The following is a 21929-nucleotide window of genomic DNA, read 5'->3' on the forward strand; positions in this document are numbered from 1 at the left end:
AGCTCATGGCTGCAGGGTGGGGCATGTCGTTCTAGACTCAACGGGGGTCTGTCTGCAGTGCTTTTGGCTGAGGAAAGAGAGAGGCCTTCAAAAGGCACAGAAGTAGCTATGCGGGAGGGAGAAGCAGGCAATGATGATGATGGGATAAAGACACACAAGCTAGCAGGAGAACTCCTGTCCAAGGAGACTTGGGTGGGGAAACAGCAAGGAATGAATGATCTATTGGTTATAACTCAAGGCTGGGGAATCTCCTTTAAGGCCCTCTGAGCTCAGCTGAGCTGGTCAACAGCCTGGCCCTCCTGCTTTCTTAGAAATGCCCCAAGGCAAAGGTTTCCAAAGCTGGAGAGCCCTTAATACATCTCACTCCACAATCTCTTTTTTTTTTTTAGCGTAACTACTGTTAGATTTTTCTTTTTTTTGTACATTTAATTTTTATCTTTTTTTCCTCAATTGCATGTAAACAAGAATTTTTAACATTTAAAAAAATTTTGAGTTCCATATTCTCATTCTACAATCTCATAGCATCCCACTCCAAGGGCTGTAAATGGCCAACCCTGACCCTAATATTACATTCCTCTGAGTCAGTTTTGCCCTTCAATAGCTAGCATTTATATGGTGCTTTAAAGTGTGCAAAGCACTGTGCTTTTATTACTCTCATTTTACAGAGGAGGAAACAGAGGCATAAAAAGTTAGGTGACTTGCCCAGAGTCACACAGTAAGCATGCGAGGCAGGATTAGAAAACCACGTCTTCCTGACATCTTACGTCTCCTCCATCTATGGAATCATTGAGAGCCTTTAAACCCTGGTGCTCCTCATCTGGATGATTACAGTTGATACATAAGCTAAAAAACAGCTCCCCTTCTAGGGACTATCCCATTCCATATGTACAAAGGGTTTCCTTCCTAAAAATGAATGACTTCCATTCAATTCCATTAATGTTTATGGAGCTGCCTAGATCACATAAGGCACAAGGCTTGGGGTCAGGAGAAGGGGGAGACACAGAAATGAGTAGGATGAAATTGCTGTCATTAAGCAGTTTCTAAGTCTGGAAGGAAGGATAAAACCAGGAAACAAATAACTATGGTCCAAGGCAGGCTCTGCAAAAGGCCCAAAGAGGGGTATGAACAAAGTACTGTTGGAAGGAGAGCCCAGGAGATGCTTCAAGAAGGATGTGCCACTGGAGGGCCGGGGCTCAAAAGATGGGTAGGATGTTGAAGGAAGAACCTAACAGGGTAGGGTGGAAGAAGAGGGAGAGACGAGGGGGCACATTCTAAAGAAGGAAAAATGTGAAAAGAGAATAATGGTGAGAAAGAACGGGATGTGTTTGGGGAACACTGAGTTAGTTGGACAAGGGGATGGGTGTTTTGCCAAGTTGCCATATTCTCTCATTTTGAGGCTACTGAGGGCAGAGGTCACTAACTATAGCCAGGGTGTATTTTTTTTTTTTTTGGCTTTTTGGTGAGGCGATTGGGGTTAAGTGACTTGCCCAGGTCATACAGCTAGTAAATGTCAGGTGTCTGAGACTGCATTTGAACTCAGAGCCAGGGTGTATTTGGCTAAGAAGCCAGACACTGGGTCATGAATTGAAAATATGAAGCAAAGAGAGACCCCCTCACCCCTCAAAAAAGCACAGCAAGAATTCCCTAAGGATATTGCTACTAGAGTCACCTTCATGGGTCAAGCACCATGAGATGAGTTTCCCCTTACTCACAAAAGCCCAGTTTTCAGAATACTGGTAAAACTCAGGTAACTCAGGACAGAGGTTCTTAATCTGGGGGTCTCCAAAGTTTAAAAAACATATTTTGGTAACAATATTTCAAAATAATTGGCTTCCTTCGAAATCCTATTTTCTTCATCTAAAAACATTATTCTGAAAAGAGATCCATAGACTTCTCCAGATGGCCAAAGGCATCTAAGACATTAAAAAGGTTAAAAACCCCTAGCCTGGAGGATGAGAAGGCCAAGCCAAGGATATTAGGCCTTCTGTATCTCTCAGCACCAACACTGAGGGCAAGGTCATGTAGTAGACAGTCCAATGGACTTAAGAGTCAGGAAGACATGGGTTTGCAGACTATCCTTGGTATTTCCTGGATGGTTTTGTGGATCTAGGCAAGTCACTTAAACCTCCTTTTGCTTCCTGATCTTTAAAATGGGTATTGTAATGGTGTCTACCTTGCAGGGTTATTGTGAGGGTCAAATGAAATTATGGCTATAATCTCATTTATGATACTATTTGAGATGTATGTATACATATATATTTTAATATAAAATGTTACATACTAAATAAAATGTAGTATATTAATATAGGATACACATATTAATATGCTAGTCTACAAAGTATAACTGCACTGATATTAGGGATACCTTGTAGATCATTACAGCCTCTTTGCTAATATTTTATTCCATATTTTTCCATTATTTTTCACTAGAAATACTGATTTATGGGTTTAAATGAGTTAGTGGGAAGTGACAGACATATAAAGAAAAAAGGCCAATAAAACATAAAAAATTCAGGGAACACAAGAGTAATAAGGCAATTTTGTTCCTACCTTGTGAAACTGAATATACATTTTGAAAAACAAACTAAACATAACCAAAGTTTTATTGTTGTCTACTGGAATGTTAGTACCTGTTTGTGATTGTTAAATTGATGATAAAAATAAAATAACAAAAAAGAGAAAACTAATGGAATTTAGTTGGAGGTTTGTAGCTTTCTTGAGAAGGACAGAGAGCGGAACTTGGATTTAGGAAGACCTGAGAGTATGAGCAAGTGACATGGGCAAGTGACAATTTCTCAGGGTCACCAGGCAATTCTTGATGACTAAATTACAGACGAGCTGCTGATCTGCATTGGTGGAGGGCATTTCTGATGCAGATGGAATCACAGGCCTGCCTCCCTGCCCCCAACTCCCCTCAATTTTTTTCCCTGACTCTCTTACCACTACCCTGCTTGGTCTTCTCTCCGGAGTACTGACAACAACAGAGACACACTGTACTTGCTGCTGATTAGGAAAGCCTTTGGGCTGAGGTAAGATACAATCAATTCACCTGACTGTTGAATGGAAGAGAGCTCTACAGATGGAGAGAAACACTTGGCTTACCAAGCCCGTGATGTCGGTCACCACCAGCGCCACCGCCGCCACCAGCGCTACCACGGATTTCTCGATGTTCCAGCATCTTGGTGGAGTCTCTGTATAGGTGTGAAGTGGCAAAATCTTCCAAGGTATAATGCTGGAGAGGCGGCGGGGTGGGATGGAACTGCCCACCAGGATTCATGAGGGGCAGGGAGAGAGCCGGGCTGTGCCTCGGAGCAGGGCTAATGGTGCACACCCTCTTGGCGGGCGGCTCAGGGGGGACTGGTTCTCTCTCAAAGCTGGGGTCTTCTCTCCTGCAGGAGAACAGAGCAAGACTGCTGACTGTGCAAAAATCGGGCGGCAGTAGGAACACATGGGGAAGCCTTCCCACCTCCCACCCCTCCCCAGGATAAGTCCATCACCATGATGATGAACAACTCAGGTCTGGATACGCTACACCTTTTCACTTACCCTCAGCGGCATCTCCTCTCTAACTGGAGGCCTAGAGGGTCCCATAGCCACCCTTGATAGGGGGCTCACCGCCCTCCTGGCAATTCCACTCTCCATCAGCAGCAGCCCTGCCTCACCTCCACTCCGCAGGCCAACATGCCCCCGGGGGCAGGTACCCCTGATCTGCTCCCCTCCCACCCCACCACCACTCCCAGCTTCCTTTTGTGTGCTGTAGATTGTAAGCTCCTAAGTCCAGGAACTGTCTTTTTCTTATTTGTATCTCCAGGGCTTAGCACGATGCCTGGCACATAGTAGGCACTTAATAAATGTTTACTGAATTGAATTAAGCCCAAACCTCACCTGGGGTGGGGAATGATCTTATAAGACTGAGCAACAACTGCCAGGCCCTGTGCTAAGTGCAGGGAGATACAAAGAAAGGCAAAGGACAATCCCTGCCCTCAATGAGCTTACAGTCTAACGGGAAGACAACAAGCAAATGAGATACATTCGAGGTAAGCTGGATACGATTGACAAAGAAAAGGTACTTTTTAAGGGGGATGAGGAAAGGCTTCCTGTAGGAGATGGGATTTTAGCTGGGGCTAAAGGAAGCCAGGAGGCAGAGATGAGGAGGGAGAATGTTCCAAGTACGGGGCAAAGGGAATCCGCTGAAAAGAAAATAGAGAAAGGAGGAAAAAAGTGATTAAGGGGTTGGAAAACGCCAGGCCACATTTACCTGTCAGGACTGTGTCTCTTGCCATTCCCATGCACTTCTATAAGCAGCTCTGCAGAGTCAGCTGGAGAGGTGGTATTTGTGTTGAGCAGGAGGTGTTCGTGCTGGGCCAGGTACTGGGAAGGGGTCTGCTTGGCTGCCCGGGCACAGTGCAGCAGCTCTCTCTGTAACAGGGGAAGGTTGGCCTGGAACAGAAGAGACCATGAAAGATGGCTTCTCCACCCCATACTGTACCACTGGCTGTCCGGCACTTGTGACTTCCTCTTGGACTCAAAAATACATGAAGGAAAAGACCCTTCTCCCCCCTTTGGGTCTCTAATTCCCCACAGGTATCCTGCTACTCTAGAGTCCCAGAGAAACTATCTTCCTATAGGCTCAAAGCTCATCTTCCCTTTAAGCTACAGCTGGGAACCAAGGGCAATGGGAGGGTGGAGGGAGCGAGGACAGACCTACTGTGGCCCAGGTGTCCAGGAAAGATGGGCTCCTGTCTCAGCAAGGGCCTCCCAATGTGACAGAAAGGCTAGTCTCGGTGCTAACCACTGAACCCCCTGCTCTTCCTTATGAAGTTAATCACCTGTAAGGTTAGAATAGCAGCTTCCGCTCTTTTCTGTGGGATGCTCCATTTTAATCAGAAATTGAAAACAGAATCTTTTAACAATAAAACGATGGGAAGAAATGATCAAATCTTTAGAAAATGAACATAGCCTTCTAATACTCAGAGAGATGGTTTCTCCATCCCCTACCCTCGACCTCTGCGTTTGTTATACACCAAGGGAAACATTAGGATCTTTGATGTGTTAGAAAATACTAGTTTTTAGCACATGGAAATCTGGAATCCTGGTGGGCTGCAAGAGCCAAATCACAATGGGAATCTGGTGAGAACAAAACTTATTGATCTTTAGCTCACACTTTAAAAAACGCTTTACAAAGATTATCTCATTTGATCCTCACAAGTGTCATTATTAGAGGCAGCAGGGTGCCACAGTGGATAGAGTGCCGGGCCTGGTATCAGGAAGACATGAGTTCAAATCCAGCCTCAGATACTTACTAGGACCCTGGGCAAGTCACTTAACCCTCTTTGCCTTAGTTTCCTCATCTGTAAAATGAGCTAGAGAAGGAAATAGCAAATATCTTTGCCAATATCCAATATCTTTGCCAGGAAAACTCCAATCCCTTTTACCTGTGAGGAAACTGAGGCTCTGGGAAGCTCACCAGGTGACTTGCCCAAGTGTCAAGGGCAATATTCAAACCTGTCTCTCCTAAATCCAAGCCCAGAAGCCGAGGTGGGGAAGAAATAGTGATTCTAACTGAGAAGCCGTTTTCTGACTCTGGCCTTGTATATCACACAAATACATGACCCTCCCCCCTGCTCTAGAAGTAAACCCTCACTATATAGATTATTAATAGTAGCTCTCTAATTTGAGAGTTGGGAGGAACTTGAGAGATCATCTGGTTTGATTTCCCCACATACAAACACCTACTCCCACCTTAGAGAACAGGGAAGGAAACCAAAGTCCAAAGTGGGGAAATGGCTTACCCAGGGTCACCAAGTAAGTTCCAGAGCTGGGATTAGAACCCAGCCCTCCTAGCTCCCTAGTGATACGAACCCTATTTCTCACAGTCTCCACTGTCTAATGTCTGGGGGGTCTTGTTTGTTTGTTTTTAAAGCATTTAAGGGGATCTATTATAGGATCCTAGTGTTTCTCCTTGGGGGCTTTTTCTGGCCAGGAGCTGGGCTTATGGCTCGCTGAGACTACAGGGCCTAACATGTATGTATACAACAAAAGGTAGACAGTCTTTTCTGGGAGGTTAAGAACTCGGTCAAAATAGCACTCTCAAAAAATACACACACTTTATAATCCAGCAGAGCCGTCCTCAAGTCAATGAGCATTTATTAAATGCTTACCACGTGCCAGGCATTGTGTCAAGTACTGGAAATACAAATAAAAGCAGAAAGACAGTTCCTCCCCTCAAGGAGCTTACATTCTAATGGGAGGAGACAGCACAAAAATGGACGATGAAAAGCGTGTGCATGGCTGTGGGGAATGACTGGAATGGGTGCTTTCCTTAAAGTGGAGGGATCTAGGAGGAACTGACAAATGAGAGGAAGGGGCCATTGAGGTGAAGGGAATTTCTACAGTGTGGAGGCTGCTGTGGCATGGTGGATAAAGTTTAGAGAATCCTGAGTGGAGCACAGAGGGGAATGAAGACATGGTTGGCCTGGGCACTCGCCTGAAGATGGAGGTTCTGTCTGTCCTGATGTCCACGTGCACATCTCAGTGAGCCAAGGAATATGAAAGGGAATTGGGTCACTGCATGTGTCTGGGGAGGGCCCAGCCTGCCTTCAAGGACACGTCCAGAAATATACTCTCTGCATACTTTCCACATGGGTCATGTTAAGACAGTCATCTCAAAGAAGTTAGCACACCCTAAAATCCGAAGGCAAGCAGAGCAACAGTGGGGGGCCTGGGTGCCCCGCTTCCCATTTGCTGTTCACTGCCTGATGGAGGCTGTGCTCTGCCCCCCCACAGTGTGCAGCATATGGATAGGAAAGACAGGAAGCCAGTTCTCACACTCTACTACGGAGACCTTTACTTTTTAAATGTCAAAACCCTATAGCAATGACATGTGATTTTCTATTTCCCACTCCCCACACTGGATACGTTTCAATTCTGCAAATGAAGCTATTCCTGGTGGCTAGTGCAGCCCATGTCTGATACCTCTCATCTCCCAACACTTTACATGGGCAAGGAGAGTAAATAGGGAGTAAGTACAACCAGACTTGCTATTGCCCAAGATGAAATGGAGCTGGTTTCTAATCCTACCTTCCAGCCCTCTGCCAGAACCACATCTTCAGGTTCATTACTCGATAGGTAAAGAAAAAAAAAAGTCTCTCTCACAGACAAGAGTCTCATAGGAAGAGCTGCAATCTACATCCCTGGAGAGAACATCCAGATAGATGCGATCAAAGACACATGTGAGGATTTAAATGCCTGGGAGGTAAACTGTGTTTCCCTGTTCTCTCTCAAGCTTCAACCAGTGCCTCCAAGTTCTGGCGCTCTGGGATTCAGTTCCCCTTTGCCATACCCTTCATTATGTTATGAGCAACGGGATCCAAGGAGTTTTGGTTACAGACAGAATGTGACTGAGATCCACTGGGAGGGAGTCCCTAGCAGTGGCTGCAAGTATCTGTCCCTGGCCCTGTTCCATTCTGCATTTTTATCAATGGTTGGGTGAAAGCCAGATGGCTTATCGAGTGTGTGGAGATGATGTATGACAGAATCAAGATTCAAGTGACCTCAACGGCTGGAGTGATGGAGATGAAAGTAAATGGCGAATTTAAATGTGAAGTCCTGCGATGACAAAACACCACATGCACGAGTACAGGGTAGGGGCGTGAGGTCTGAGAACAGGTCATATGGCAAGAGATGTGGGGCGGAGGGGGGATGAGCAAGGCAGGAGTGAAGCACAGACAGGACAACACAGAAGCAAACACGATGTGGAAGAAGAAAAAAAAAGGCCTTTCAGACTTCACTAATGAGGGTAATGTCCAGAACAAAAGACAGGAAGGGTCTCACCAGCCTCTGCTATACTTATTTAAGGAGGAAGACTGATAGGCTGCAGACGATCTGAGAAGGTCATAGGGGCAAAGGGTCTGGAAGCCATGTTCTTCTGTGAGGATTGGTGGTTGAAGGAATGGAGATGTTGGGAGAGAAAAGGGAGGGAGAGGCCAGGGGGAAGAGGGAAAGAAAGAGAGAGGAAGAGGGGAGGTGAGGGAGAAAGAGGGAGAGAGGGGGAAGGAGGGAGGGAGAGGAGGAAAGGAGGAAGGTTGAAGGGGGGAGAGGGAGAAAAAGAGGGAGGGGGGAAAGGGAAGGGGGACAGAGAGAGAGAGAGAGAGAGAGAGAGAGAGAGAGAGAGAGAGAGAACACATGCATGTGTAAGGAAAACAGTCAAGTTTTCACTCTACTCAACTGACATAACCACAGTGGATAAGGTATGCAACATTCTGCACCCCAAAGTCTACCACCTCCTTCCCAAGAAGAGGAGGATGTTTCATTATCTGTCCTCTAGTACCTAGGTTGGTCCTTGCATTTATTCTGAAACCTCATGTGTTAGGCCATTTTTACACAGAACAACAAACAAATATCATCTGTTTTTGCCAAGATTAATGGGCAGAAATCCAAAGGATGAGAATTCCAGGTCAACTGAGGACTGCCCAGCGATGGGACAGCCTACCTTGTGAAATAATAAGCTTCACATGAATGAAAGAGTTCAAGCAGTGGTCTGGCAGGAATGTGACATCTCTAAGAATCTATGATTCTGGCACCCAGGACTCAGTCGCTAAATCTAGGAGGTATTTTCTTGCTTGTTTGGTGTAAAGAGCACTGAATTTGGAGTCAGAGGGTCTATTTTTGAACTCTGGATCTGTGTGACCTTGGGCAAGTCATTAACCTCTCTAGGTTTCAATTTCTTCCTCTGTAAAATGACAACTAAGATGGGCTAGATGCCAACCAAGGTCCCCTTCCAACTCTAAAGCTTATGGGTTTCTATTGTCAGTCAGGACACTACGGACATAGAGTTTTTTAAAAGAGGGGTTTTTTTTGTTGGGGGGGGCATTTGGCTTTCTTTTTTTTTTTTTTTTCTGGTGAGGCAATTGGAGGTTAAGTGACTTGCCCAAGGTCACACAGCTAGTAAGCACCAAGTGTCTAAGGTCGCATTTGAACTCAGGTTCTCCTGACTCCAAGGCCAGAGCTTCATCCACCGCGCCATCTAGCTGCCCTAGGGGGGAACATTTGGAAGGAAGAAACCAGGGGTCTAGCAATATTAGATTTACAGAATGAGAAAGAAATGTACGTCCCAAACTTTCTGGTTTGAGGGACAGAAAGGATGAGGTGCCTCTAGCAGGAAGAGTGTTGGGAAGGAGTGTGGGTAGGTCTCAAACATCTAATTTGCAGCTTGCCCTGCTGACCAGAAAGAGAAGCGCTGGTAGGACTGGTAATGATGTTACCCTAGTTAAGATTAAAAACTTGGATGCCAAATAATTAAGGCTTTTCTTTTTGAAACCTTATTCATTAGTTGACTATTCATTTCCTTTAGGTGGTGGGTCAAAGGAAAGAAAAGAAGTGATATGATATGGTTGGAAAAAGCCTTATTTATTGGGAGTCAAGGGGTCAGAGTTTGAATTCTGTCTCTGTCATGAACTACCTCTGTGTGACTTTGAGCAAATCCCTTCACCTTTCTGAATCTCAGTTTCCTGACCTGAAGGAGTTATTGGATGGCTTCTATGGTCCCATCCTTTGAAATCCTAGGATTCTGTGGTTATTTTGCTCAGAAAGCAGCTCAGTGGACAGAGCTCTGGGCCTTGAGTCAGGAAGACCCGAGTTCAAATCTGACCTTAGATACTCACTAGCTGTGTGACCCTAGGAAAGTGTGCCTCAGTTTCTTTCACTATAATATGGGAGTAATAATAGCACCTACTTTCCAGGAATGTTATGAGGACCAGAGATATTTGTAAAGCACCTAGCACAGTGTTCAGCACATAATAAGCACTATATAAATATTAGCTATCATTATTATTGTTATTATTATCTGGAAAATAGGGATAACAATAGCACCTACCTTCCAGGGTTGACCAGAAATATTGGTAAAGAACTAAGCCCAATGTCTGGCCCATACTAGGTGCTATATAAAAGCCGATTCTCTTTTTCCTTCCCCTTTCTTCCAAACTTAAAATTGTTACTGAAGACTATCCCTAGCTAGAACTCCAATAACCTGAATTTAAAATTTCAACTATATGAGTTCTTTGCACATAAAAAATAAAGACTGCTATTATGTTTATAAAACCCCAATTTAAGAGAGTGGAAGTATTTTTTTTTAAATGTACATCTAAAATCAAATTAAATCTGAAATAAAGAACCAAAGCTGACTTTTCTCCTAAAAGGAAATGGATGATCAATTTTTTTTTCTTTTTTGCAGAGGGGTCAAGGTAGTCCAGACCTGTGATTTCATCTCTGCACAAACTCTGGTGTAGAAAGGTGTCTCAGATGCAGCTGGGTAACCTGTTTGTAAGTGGCACTCAGAAAGGGCTGTCCAGATTAGTGAGAGGGGAGGAGACTGAGCCAGTCACACTGCTAGGATGGGTCAGAATCGGTCTTGTGCCCTGTCTTTCTGACTTGGAGCCAGCAGCTCCCTATGAGTCACGCTGCTTCTTGGCTGAGCCATCAGCTCAGGAGAGGGACTGCATGTGAGTGCATGAAGCCAGCTCTGCAGGAAGGGTTAATACAGCCAGCACCCTCATTAGTGTCTGGAGCTGAAAGAAACTGACAGCAGCCCCAATGCCAAAAAGCTGCCACCATGTCCGTACCGCCTGCTGTGTACCCAAACAGCAGAATGAAGGAGAGGGGAGGGCCTGACCAGGCAGAGCAGTCACAGAGACAGGCTCACTGTTCTAGGGAGATGAACAGCGGGCACTCGGGATTAACATTTTTTTTTTTAAAAGAATGCCTGATCTTTGCATTTTGGAGGGGAAAGTGGGGAGGGGAGTGGTGAGCTCTGCCTGTGTTCAACCTGTCCTTTGATGGATAAAAACATAGTGTAATTATTTCTTAGGATAACATGTCTGTTAATACTTTCATGATTCCGGAGTCGCGTGGAACATATCTGCCTAGGAAATCTCACTGAGACGGCACAACCACACAGTTCTATGGGGTAGGGTCAAAAGAGCTGTCCACACAGAACCACTGCGGATGATTAACCAATTAACATTACCACTACCTTGGTAGGCAGGCCCTCCTCACCTGGAATACTGTCTTCTGTAGTCAGCTAGGTTGAAAAGTTAGCATTTTGAAATTTTTTTCTATATCTTATTGTTTTCCACCTCCTTTAGTTGAGGGGGTGGGGAAGTCTTCTGAAACAGGACATTAAGTAGCAAATACAATCAACACCTCACTCATCCAGCAGTCACAGACCAAATAATCTCAATTATCTAATAGATCCCTCTCCCTAATTCTTGTAAAAGTTTTAAAAAAAGGTCCCTAAGTAATCAAAAATAGTTGGCATAAAATCCATGCACTTTATAGGCACTTGCTCAGAGCCTGCTGACTTCTATTTTACTCACAGTTCTAACAAGCTTGGTTATCTTAACAGCTTGCCCAGATCATCTTAGAACCAGAAAATCAGGGGTTAGGGCAGGGGTAGGGGGTGGGGGGTGGGGGTTGCTGCAGGTAGGTATATTGATTGTTGCAAGAAGCAACCAATCATTGTGAGGGAGGAGTCAGAGAAACAATATAAAACAAATTCCTAAAGCCTAGCAGTGAGGCCCACATCATTGTAGGGGCCTACCTCTTAAAGGCCACAAATAAGATCTTTCAGTTGCCTTCCCTTTAGAAAGTCAGCCGTTGCCAATGTTTCCTTCCTCATCCTCCCTGTCCTGTCCTGTCCCTTCCCCTCCCCCGCAGCTGCTCTTGGGGTGGGTCCCCACACAGCACTTTGGAAGGAACAAAGGGGAAGAGGGAACAGATGGCATCTCCTGAATCATGAGGGTGGTTGGTGTAGCCATGGGAGATTAGTTGGGGCTCACCTCTCTTCTTGCCCTCTCAGCAGAGACTTCCAGAGGGCAAAAAGGAAAAAGCTGGAAGCAGCTGGACTATGTGTCCGAACTGACTTGGAATTCCCTGTGGGGGTGAAGGGCTAAGGATATCGGCTAAAGACTCGTCCAAAGTCATCAGGACTCAGTGATGAAAATGTCACAGCTAAAATCTGGAGCCGGTTCGTATCCGTATCATTTGTAGCAGAGATCCTCCCAGCCACGTCTCTCTCTCCTTGTTCCTAGAATCCCCTAGGACAGCATTGCCGGGATTTTCTCAGATCCCAGTGGCCTGGCCTGCCCACTCATTCCTACCAAGATATTAACTGACAGCTATAAGCACACCTTCCTCAGGTCTTTGCATTTGCAGAGAAGGGGTGTGCAGGAAGCTGTACCACTGCCCTCTCTTCTCATCCCTTCGGCTACCAGACCCCAAGAGAAAGGGACACACGCTCCTATGTACCCCAAATAAACTTGGGCTAAAGGCTTTCCTACATCAGATCTGGAAGCAGCTGCACCACCTTGTGGTTACAAAGGAGAGTGCTGAATTGTGAGTCAGAAGACCCGAGCTTTGACACAAATAACCTGGGGCAAAGCCATGCCATCTTTCTGGCCCTTAGTTTCCTCCACTGTAATAAGAGGGGGTTGTGTGACAGACCTTGGAAGTCACTTCCATCTGTCCATTTACTATCCTAGGAGCTGGGTTTGAAGCCCATCTCTGATATTACTGTAGGGTGGTCTTGGGCAATTTATTTTTCCACCCTGGCCCTCAGTTAGAATTAGCTCATCCTTAAATGAGGGCGCTGGGCAAGGTGACCTCGGAGGTCCCTGGAAGCTCTAAATGGATGGTGTGCTTTGTAAAGAAGAATGCCTCCTCCCCCCTTCATCCCTGCAAGGGTGATTAAGAAATCTGAGATTTGTCTGTCACCTTGGAAAGGCCTGCTGAGCCTGCTCTGGGAGGGTGAACAACTTTTTAAACTGAAACCTTTGAGGCTGGAAATCAATGGGGGGGGGGGTGAGGGGTGGGGAGCAGGGTGGGGGGGAGTGTCACAGAGTGCTGGCCTTGGTCCCTGGGGCATCTGGGGCTTGCCTGTTACCTTTAAGAACGGAATCACAAAGGGACGAAGAGGAAAGTTGGTGGCCTCTTGCAGCTTGCAATGGAATTCCTCAATGGTCACCGTGGAGTTCTGTAAAGAGGAAGGAAAAGAGTTGGAGGGGGACACTCAGAAAGCCCCCCCAAACCCAAACAGGCTCCTTTTGTCCATTTTCCTTTGTCCACTGCTGCTGGGCCGCATCTTAGGCTTCTAACACCCAGCAGCTGCCTCAAAGGTACCGCTAGATGGTGCTGCCCTTTGACACCTCAGAAGGCAAGGATTCCATGCCTGAGCAGGGACTTGTCACTGCAGGATCGTCTCCACCCTGAGAGGGGATAAGCAGATGCCGAGTTGATGGCAACTCGCCCCCCTCTTCCCCCCAGACAGTCCCCAGGCCACCAGAGAGTCCTGGGTGGCCGGTGCTAAGCAGCATCCTCGCTCTGGATTTCAAAATGGGCTTTTCCCAGAGGCTCAGAGGAAAAGGGTGAGGGGCAGAGGAGGAGAAGGAAGGTAAGAAGGAGGGAGAAAAAGGAGGAAGAAGAGGAGGAGGAAGAGGAAAAGGAAAAAGAAGAAGGTGGAAACGGAAGAAGAGAAGGAAAAAGAGAAGAGGATGGAGAGGGAGAGGAAGAAGGAGAAGTGGAAAAGCAAGAAAAAAGGAGAGGAGGAGGGAGAAGGAATGAAAGGAAGACTAGGAGGAGGGAAGTGAGAAGAAGTAGAAGAGAAAGAAGAGGATGAGAAGCAAAGGGAAGAACATATTAATGTGTTCCTTCTTATACCACAAATTTGAATGGAACCCTCAGAGTGCCATTCTTATTTCCTTCATTTCAAGTCTACAATTCAGACCAAAAGGGAAAGAAGGGAGAGGAACACATCGGCTTCTCCCCTCTCTTCTGAACGTTAGGCAGGAGGTTTGATTTCAAAGCTTCCCAATAAAGTGAAGAAAGGTCCATCCAATTCAGTTGGGTAACATCTTCCTATCTTCCTGGATTTCCCTTGGAAAATGGAAAGCTCACCCCAAAAATCTAACTCTTTGCTGTTTAGATAGATAACTGGTTGATTGCAGAGGGCGCTAACATTGCAGGGAAATCAGAGACAAAAATTGTTTGGATTCAAGATCTATGGAGAGGGTGAGTAAAAATCCATTGCTGTGGTTTCAAAGTAACATTTAAGTTACTGTGTAAATCTGGGCATTCTGAATACTTGAATGTGTGCAGAGAGAGAGGAGTGAACATTGCACTTCATCAGTACTGTAAACAAGTGGAAAATGCAATTCTTGTCCTGGAGAATAAAATCTATTTAAAATTAGCAAAAAAAAAATCGATTGCTGCTGGTCCCAAATGGGGGAGAAAAGACTTTTCATTCATTCATTCATTCATTCATTCATTTCATCAGTACAAGGGGGAAGTGTCAAGTGGACTTAAGAGTCCAGAGACATCATGGCTCTGAGCTTAATAGCTTGGAGGACCGTGGGCAAGACAAGTCACAACTCTGAGCCTCGGTTTCCTCAACTGTAAAATGAAGGAATTAGACCAGGTGGCCTTTAAGATCCCACTCAGCTGTCATCTAGGATTCTGTGATCCTAGGATAGGAAAGTACTTGGCAAATCCTAAAGTATAATACAAAGGAATTCACAAAAGTGAATAATTATTATTTTTAAGGCTCTGGCCACCATAGCAGCATCTATCTGGACCTACTGGCAGTAGTCTAAGTGAGAGAGATGCCCAGTTCACAGGCCTGAAGTCTGAGGCTCAAACTTTTCCCTAGATTATCTGAGCAACTTTAGATAAAAAGGATAATATCTGACACTTTTGTCGTCGAGTCGTTTCAGTTGTGTCCAACTCTTCAAGACTCCATTTGGGGTTTTCTTGGCAAAGACACTGGAGTGGTTTGCCATTTCCCTCTCCAGCTCATTTTACAAATGAGGAAACTGAGGCATACAGGGTTAAGTGACTTGCCCAGGGTCACACACTCAGTCTGAGGCCAGATTTGAACTAACTCAGGAAGATGAATCTTTCTGATTCCAGGCCTCGCACTCTACCCACTGAACCACCCAGCTGCCTCTGACATTTATGTAACACTTTAAACTTTGCAAAGAGCTTTAAGCAGCACATTATCTCATCTTACCCTTTTTCATGCAGGACAATTCATTTCCCACTGCTGCCTTCCATACCTTGAATGCACTTTCTCCTCACTCCTGCCTCCGAGAATCCCCAGTTTCCATCAATACTCATCCTTGGTGCCACTTTCTAGGCTCTCCTGGTCTGTCTCTCCCCATCCCCTACCCCCCTCTCCGGTCAGGTGCTAGTGTCTTTGTCCCCCCAGATTATCTTTTATCTATTTGGCAAACACCAAACAGCAAAATATCCATACACCTGTATGTGAATGTCTCCCCCCAAAAAAATGTAAGCTTCTTGAGGGCAGAGACTATTTCCCATGTGTGTCCTGGGTGTCCACACAGAGTAGGCACTTCATACATGCTTACTGATTGAGTGGGTTGATTGGTCTTCATACAACCCTTTGAGGCAGGCCCCTCTCTCATCATGCCCATTTTACAGATGAGGAAAATGAGGCTCAGAGGGATTAAGTGACTTGCTCCTCACAAGCAGCTGTCATCACATAGCTAGTAAATGTCAAAGCCTGGATCTGATGAGCTCAGATCTCACCCAACTCTGACCCTGGAATTCTTTTTGCTGCATTATGTTGCCTCTAATAATCAAGGTGATAAGTAAGAGTTTTGTCTATGGAGCCGAGGAGAAGACTTGGAGCCAAGCTTCGCAAGCATTTATGGGCAAGATATTTAAGATGGGGGCTGACACCAAAAGGGCATGAAACATCAAAAGCCCCTTCCTCAGCCAGGGTCAGCACCAGTAGCACCTCAGCACCTCTTATGGAACAGCTGGTGACTTATAAATGCTGGGAATCCAGCACTGACCCTTCTGAAAGCAATGGCAAGAAAGTACACTGAGCAGCAGACGAGGAAATCACAGCTTCCCTGCACAACCTCGTTCTTAGAGGGCCTGAATGCGAATGTGGCAGCTACAGAAATAACGTGCGCTCAGCAGTTCTGAGGGAATTGCCTTCCTGTGAGGTGCTGAGCAGTGGGAGCCCCTGGGAGCTGTTCACAGACACTGCAAAGCTTGTAATTTGGAAAATTATTGTTTTGGAAATTAAACTTGCTGCTCAGTTTTCTCCTCTTTATTTTGGAAACAATGTCATAGGCATATGACCTAGGAAATAAAAACCCTGGCCCGATGCTGCTGAACGTCAGCCTGCTGGGAGACGGTTAAGGAGGCTGAAGAAAAGAACCCTGGCAGGTTCATCAGACCTGAAAGAAGGCCAGACAAAAAAGATACTGCAACCACAGTAAAGAGCATAACAATTCTTGGATTAACATCCTTACTATGAATTCAATCCAGATCAGCGTGCATTTATTAAGTGAGTACTATCAGCCAGTCACTGGGTGAGTTCAGGGATAGAATAAGGAAACAAAACAGCCCCTGCCCCTGAGGAGTTTACATTCTGCATGAGCATGAGAACAGAACACATAAATAAGAACAGAACACATAAATATTGCAGAACAGAATGACGATGGTCTCTGGGAACTACCAAGTTTCTGTCATTCTGGGGTAGAAAACGAGGGGGATTCAGACAAAGGGAAGGAGAGTCAGGCACTGCGGCTGTGGGGGATGGGGAGGGTTGTTATACTTACTACCAAAGCCAGGACGAGGGTCCGAACCTTTTCTCCAATCTCGGGGGAAATGTCATTACCAAATTGCTGGAGGGTAGTCAAAAAGCGCTTCAGTTTACTGAGCTGCCGGGCCCCACAGGTAGCGGGAAGCTGCTGATTGGTAAGCGATGAGGACGAGGATGACGCAGGGCCGTTGCCGAATCTCTGTGGTGGGGATGGAGCGCCATTCAAGGTGGGTGGTGAATGGTTAATCCCATTGGACACTGAAGAGGAACACCGAGAACCATGATAAGTGACCTGCACAAATCAAGAACCTCAAGGCCAGTCCTGTCCCTAACGCCGTCTACCTTTGAGGCCGAGGCTGCTGATTCTATAGACAAGTGACATCTTGGATGACAAGATTCAAGATTCTCCCCCCACTCCCGACCCCTACTCCAAGTCTTAGCAGACTTAAATGATGGACCCACTCTAAGAAAATGCAAGACTTAAGATAAATGTGAAACCCTACATTCAAGTCCAAGACATTAACTTCCCAAGTTAACGTGGGAGGCATGGCTGGACAACAGTTCGTGTGAAAGATCTTAATATAATGAATCAACAATGTGACACAGTAGAGCCAAAAAAGTGTGTGTGAGTGTGTGTGTGTGTCTGTACACTGTTTATAATACTATGTAGGCAGGGTGGCACAGGGCTGACTGTGAAGCCAGGAAGATCCAGGTTTAAATTCTGCCTCTGACGTAGACTGGCTGTGTAATCCTTAACCACTTCCCTAGGGTTAGAGTTCTATCAAATTTTCTAAAACTCTAAGTTGAAGAGAAGGTGCTGATCTGCCCTGGGCAGAAGGCATCTCCTCCTTGGACAACTTTCCTATACCAATGAAAAGTCCAGTCCCTATGTCCAGCTCTAATACTGAGAAATCAGACTTTGGATAGAATTAATTTGCTTCTTACTAATTAAAATTACAAATCCTGATACTTATACTACAAGGGGATTCTACATGCTTTTCAGTATAATTTTCCAGTTGAACACACCACAAAAATCAGCTTGATGCTGGAAGTGGTTTGAGAGGCAGGCTGGGTCATTGAGAGGGGCAGCCAGAGTCTTTTACTAAAGCAAATGATATTCTCTATGTCCAGAAGGCACTCCCCATCCCCCTCCCCTCTCCACCCTGTCCCTAACCTTTCCTTTTGTTAACATTCTATTCATCCTTCAAGGCCTAGCTCAAATGCCAACTCCTTCAAGCAGCCTTCTCTAATCTCCATCTTCTTCCCATACTTGTACCTGAATTAAAAAATAACCTCTCCCCTCCCATTGTTGTTGTTGTTCAGTCAGGTTTAACTCTTTGTGACCCCATCTGGGATTTTCTTGGCCAAGATACTGGAATGGTTTGCCATTTCCTTCTCCACCTCATTTTACAGATGAGGAAACTAAGGCAAACAGGGTGAAGTGACTCACCCAGGGTCACACAGAACTCGGGTCTTCCTCATTATAGGCCCAGCGCTCTAGCTGCCTCCTCTCTCTTCTCCAATGAACGCTTATTCCATCTTGTTCATAGCTCTTGTTTGTTTATACTTTATGGTAGTGGAAAGGACAATGGATTTGGAATTAGAGGACATGGGACCAAATTCGAGCTGTGCTGCTTACCAGCTGTGTGACTTTGGGCAACTCACTCAACCTGTCTAGTCCCCAGCCTCCTCCCCTACAACATGGGAGTTGGCCTAAAGGGCCAACTAAACTGCTTTCCACCTCTAAATCTATGGCCGTTGGCTGGTATGTCTGTTGTCCAGGGGTAAGGCCAAGGCTCACGACCAACTAGGCTGCAGGGGGATGATTATTTTGGCCATGGCCACTCTCAACCATTGTCTAGCAAAGGGCAGATAGAGGGGCTGGATCTGCATTGTTTACTGCATAAAAATGGCCAATGAATATGAAGCCCTCACCTCTCGCCCCCATTCTATGATCTGTTTTACTGCCTGTGTTTCCACTGAAAGGTCAGTTGTCTTTGGAACGCTGCCCTCCTCAAGTGACCCCATAAACACCCTCCTACCACCACCAGCGCCACATCACTGACCCACCCTGACTGCGTGCTCCTCTTCCCACAGGCCTTAGCTTAAAGGAAGCCTTTCTGACAGCCAGCTGAATAAAAGCTTATTATGACCCAGTCTTTTCCCAAATAAAACATACCCACCCCCAAGTGGCCAAACATGGAGATAAAAATGGAAGACATTCATGCAGGCATCTGAAACCTTGCCTGGCCTCTGAAGTCTAAACACCAGGAAATGTTTATCAGGTAATTAAGGTCTGCTTCATTTCAAGATACACAGGCCTGTTTAGACCAGAAGCCACAAGTCAGTAACTGGTTTTGCTCAGTACTCTCCAGTGGCCTCATTCACCTGGGGTTAAAATCAATCCACAGCCCAGCTATGTAACTTCAAGGGATCACATCTGTCAAAGAAAATGAGGCCCTTGGCTAAATGCTCGCCTTGGAATCTCTTGGGCCTCCTCCTCACTGATCTTTTGCTGCATGAAGGCCAACCTGGTGCTTAGCGTGGATGGAGCCCTGGATCTGAAGGGCAGAAGACCTGTGTGTGAATCCCACTCCCTGTACCTCCTGGGGTCAAGTCCATTAACTTCTGCTTGCCTCAGTATCTTTATCTGTAATACTAATAATAGCTAACGCTTATATAGCGCTTACTATATCCCAGGCATTGTACTAAGCGTTCTACAATTATCTCATTTGATCCTTACACAACCCTGTGAAGTAGATGCTATTATGACCCACCCACCACCATTTTACAGATGAGGAAACTGAGGTAAAAGGAAGTTAAGTGACTTGCCCAGGATCACACAGCAAGTATCAGAGACCTGATCTGAATTCAGGTCTTCTTGACTCCAGGTCTGGTGCTCTATCCACTTTGCAACCTAGTGGATTAGCTGAGGGCATTAGACTCGGTGTCCACCAAGGTCCCTTCCAGCTTTAATTCTATGATCCTGGGACATTTTCCACTGATGCCCACATAATAAGCACAGTGTGGCCCTATCCTGGAGCAGGCCCTGTGTTACCTAAGGTTCCTTCCATCACCGTAGGCCTAGTTATTTTGCAAGCAAAGTCCTTTTCTGGGATTTCTGCTTGGAGGTCCAGAAATTATGTTAACCCAGCCTGGGGTGACATATAATTTCTTCCCTCTACTAAGGATGATTTTCTTCCCCACCTGCAGACACTAGAGTTGGGCTCAACAGAATTAGAATGTGGTACCCATGGAATGGAGGTACTGGGTATGGGAGACTGGAGATTGGGAGCAATGAGCAAAAGAGAGAAAAATCAGGGGCATGGATCAGCGTGTGAGGACACCGCCAGAGGCTACCCAGAGTTTGGGTCATGGCTGCTGAGAAGCATGCTATACAGGGAGGGGAAACTAAGGCAGATGCAGTCAATAAATAAGTATGTAGTAAGCATCTAAAATGTGCCAGGCAGTACAGAGACACGCTATCCCATTCCACAAAGAGCTGCTTCTAATGTGTCCTCACATGGGAAAAAAAAACACCAGCATCTGGTGATAGTCAAGCTGGCATTTTGGAAATTGCCCTAAAATTCCAATAAAATTAGGAAGGGAATATTTGGAGTCCTAAGCATTTTGAAAATCCAAGATAATCATTTAAATTGGCCATTTTAACTCCACTCAAAAAAGAACCACAAAATTCCTCAGGCAAAAATAGCGTGGGAAACCCAAACAGAGCACCAGGTTCAGAAACAACCTGGATTAGGCAAGGTCTGAGAGGGAGCACAGCAGACAGCGAGCTGACTTCTAAATCAGGAAGACCCAAGTTCAAATTATACCTCTGACACCTACAAGCTGAATGCCCTTAACATCTCAAGTGCTGGGTCTTAGAAGCTTGTTTTTTTAAAAAAAAAAATCTGACAATGAATCTCAATATAACTGGTTTCCTTGGTAATCCTATGCGTTTATTTATTTATTTTTTTGGTTAGGCAATGGGGTTATGTGACTTGCCCAGGGTCACACAGCTAGTAAGTATTATGTGTCTGAGGCTGGATTTGAACTCAGATCCTCCTGACTCCAGGGCTGGTGCTCTATCTACTTCACCACCTACCTGCCCCAATCCTATGCCTTTAAAAACATTACTTTGACAAGGGGTCTATCAGATTCACTAGATTATCAAAGGGAAGTCCTCCCTCCCACAGTTAGTAAGAACTTCTGCCCTGAGAGTATAAAGTTGCAAAAAAAAAAAAAAAGAAAAGAAAAGAAAAAGTCAGCATCTTACATCGATAAAGGGAATTCCCTATCCTAATGAGAGCAGAGGTCCTGTTCCTATCCTTATCTGATCTCCTGGGTAGAGAAAGTGTCTCATGTGGGTGAGAAAAGGAAACACCAGGGTTGCCCCATCATCCCTTATCTCCTAAATGTTGCATTAAACCAAATCAGGCAAGTGCTGAAAATTAGGGCAGGCAATCTCACATGCTGTAGGGGTGAAGGAGCCCGGGCGGGGCCCGCCAGGGTTGATGGGTGGCCGTGGAGGCATGGTGGGAGGCGAAGATCTTGACTGTATTTTCGCTTCCACGGGGGATCCAGGCATCGCTGGCACCCTCTTCTCACTAGCAACTGTGAAGACGAAAAGGGATACTTATGTCAACAGGTGGACTCTCACAGGTGAGACATGTTATACAGTGAGCTACAAAAGGCAGCTCTGGGAAATAGCAAAATTCATAACATTCTAACAAAGGCTTTTAGAATTGGAGAAGACCCGAGAGGCTATACAATCCAACGTCTCCCTCCCGTCTTTAAATATGAGGAGGCTGAGGCTCAGAGGGGGAAAATAACTCCTCCAAAGTCACACAGCGAGTTTGCAGCAGAGGGACTAAAACTCGAGTCTTCTGGATTTCAGACCTGAAGCATTTCCTCTTTACCACTGATAATGGAACTGGACTCTGTAATGTTCTCTAAAAGCCTAACTAGAAAGCTTCAGAGATGGCATTTCATTCATTCCCAATAACCCTTCAAGATGGGTAATGTCAAAGGTGTGCAGGAGCCGGCCGGACACTGCTCTCACAAAAGCCAATTGTTAAATTTTCAGTGTGAGCATTTGGACTTCAGACACCTGCAAACGCTACAAGTCAGGGCTTGATTTATTATTTTGTTGATGGCCTAGACATAAGAGAGAGATGAAGAAAATGGTAATAATGCAGATTAAACTTAAGAGTGTGTTTTGGATAGTGGGTTGTTAAACATTTACTCCTGGGTGAAGGGGCAGCTGGTAACACTATTTTACAGAAGAAAAAACAGGTTCATC

General features: G+C 45.5%; 1 protein-coding gene across 3 annotated transcripts in view; it reads right to left on the minus strand.

Moving 5' to 3' along the window:
• CBFA2T2 (CBFA2/RUNX1 translocation partner 2) overlaps positions 1-21929 on the minus strand; it is a 166973-nt gene that overhangs the window by 23312 nt on the left and 121732 nt on the right. For all 3 annotated transcript variants that reach the window (XM_027867234.1, XM_027867233.1, XM_027867235.1), the window contains 5 exons: positions 21098-21241; positions 16644-16885; positions 12938-13027; positions 4259-4440; positions 3103-3389 (listed from right to left, as the gene is read on the minus strand). In XM_027867234.1, coding sequence (XP_027723035.1) covers positions 3103-3389; positions 4259-4440; positions 12938-13027; positions 16644-16885; positions 21098-21241 — 945 coding nt within the window. The remainder of the gene's footprint in view (positions 1-3102; positions 3390-4258; positions 4441-12937; positions 13028-16643; positions 16886-21097; positions 21242-21929) is intronic.

Source organism: Vombatus ursinus, unplaced genomic scaffold (genome assembly GCF_900497805.2).
Source record: "Vombatus ursinus unplaced genomic scaffold, bare-nosed wombat genome assembly UNPS02014785.1, whole genome shotgun sequence".
Taxonomy (NCBI): Eukaryota; Metazoa; Chordata; class Mammalia; order Diprotodontia; family Vombatidae; genus Vombatus; species Vombatus ursinus.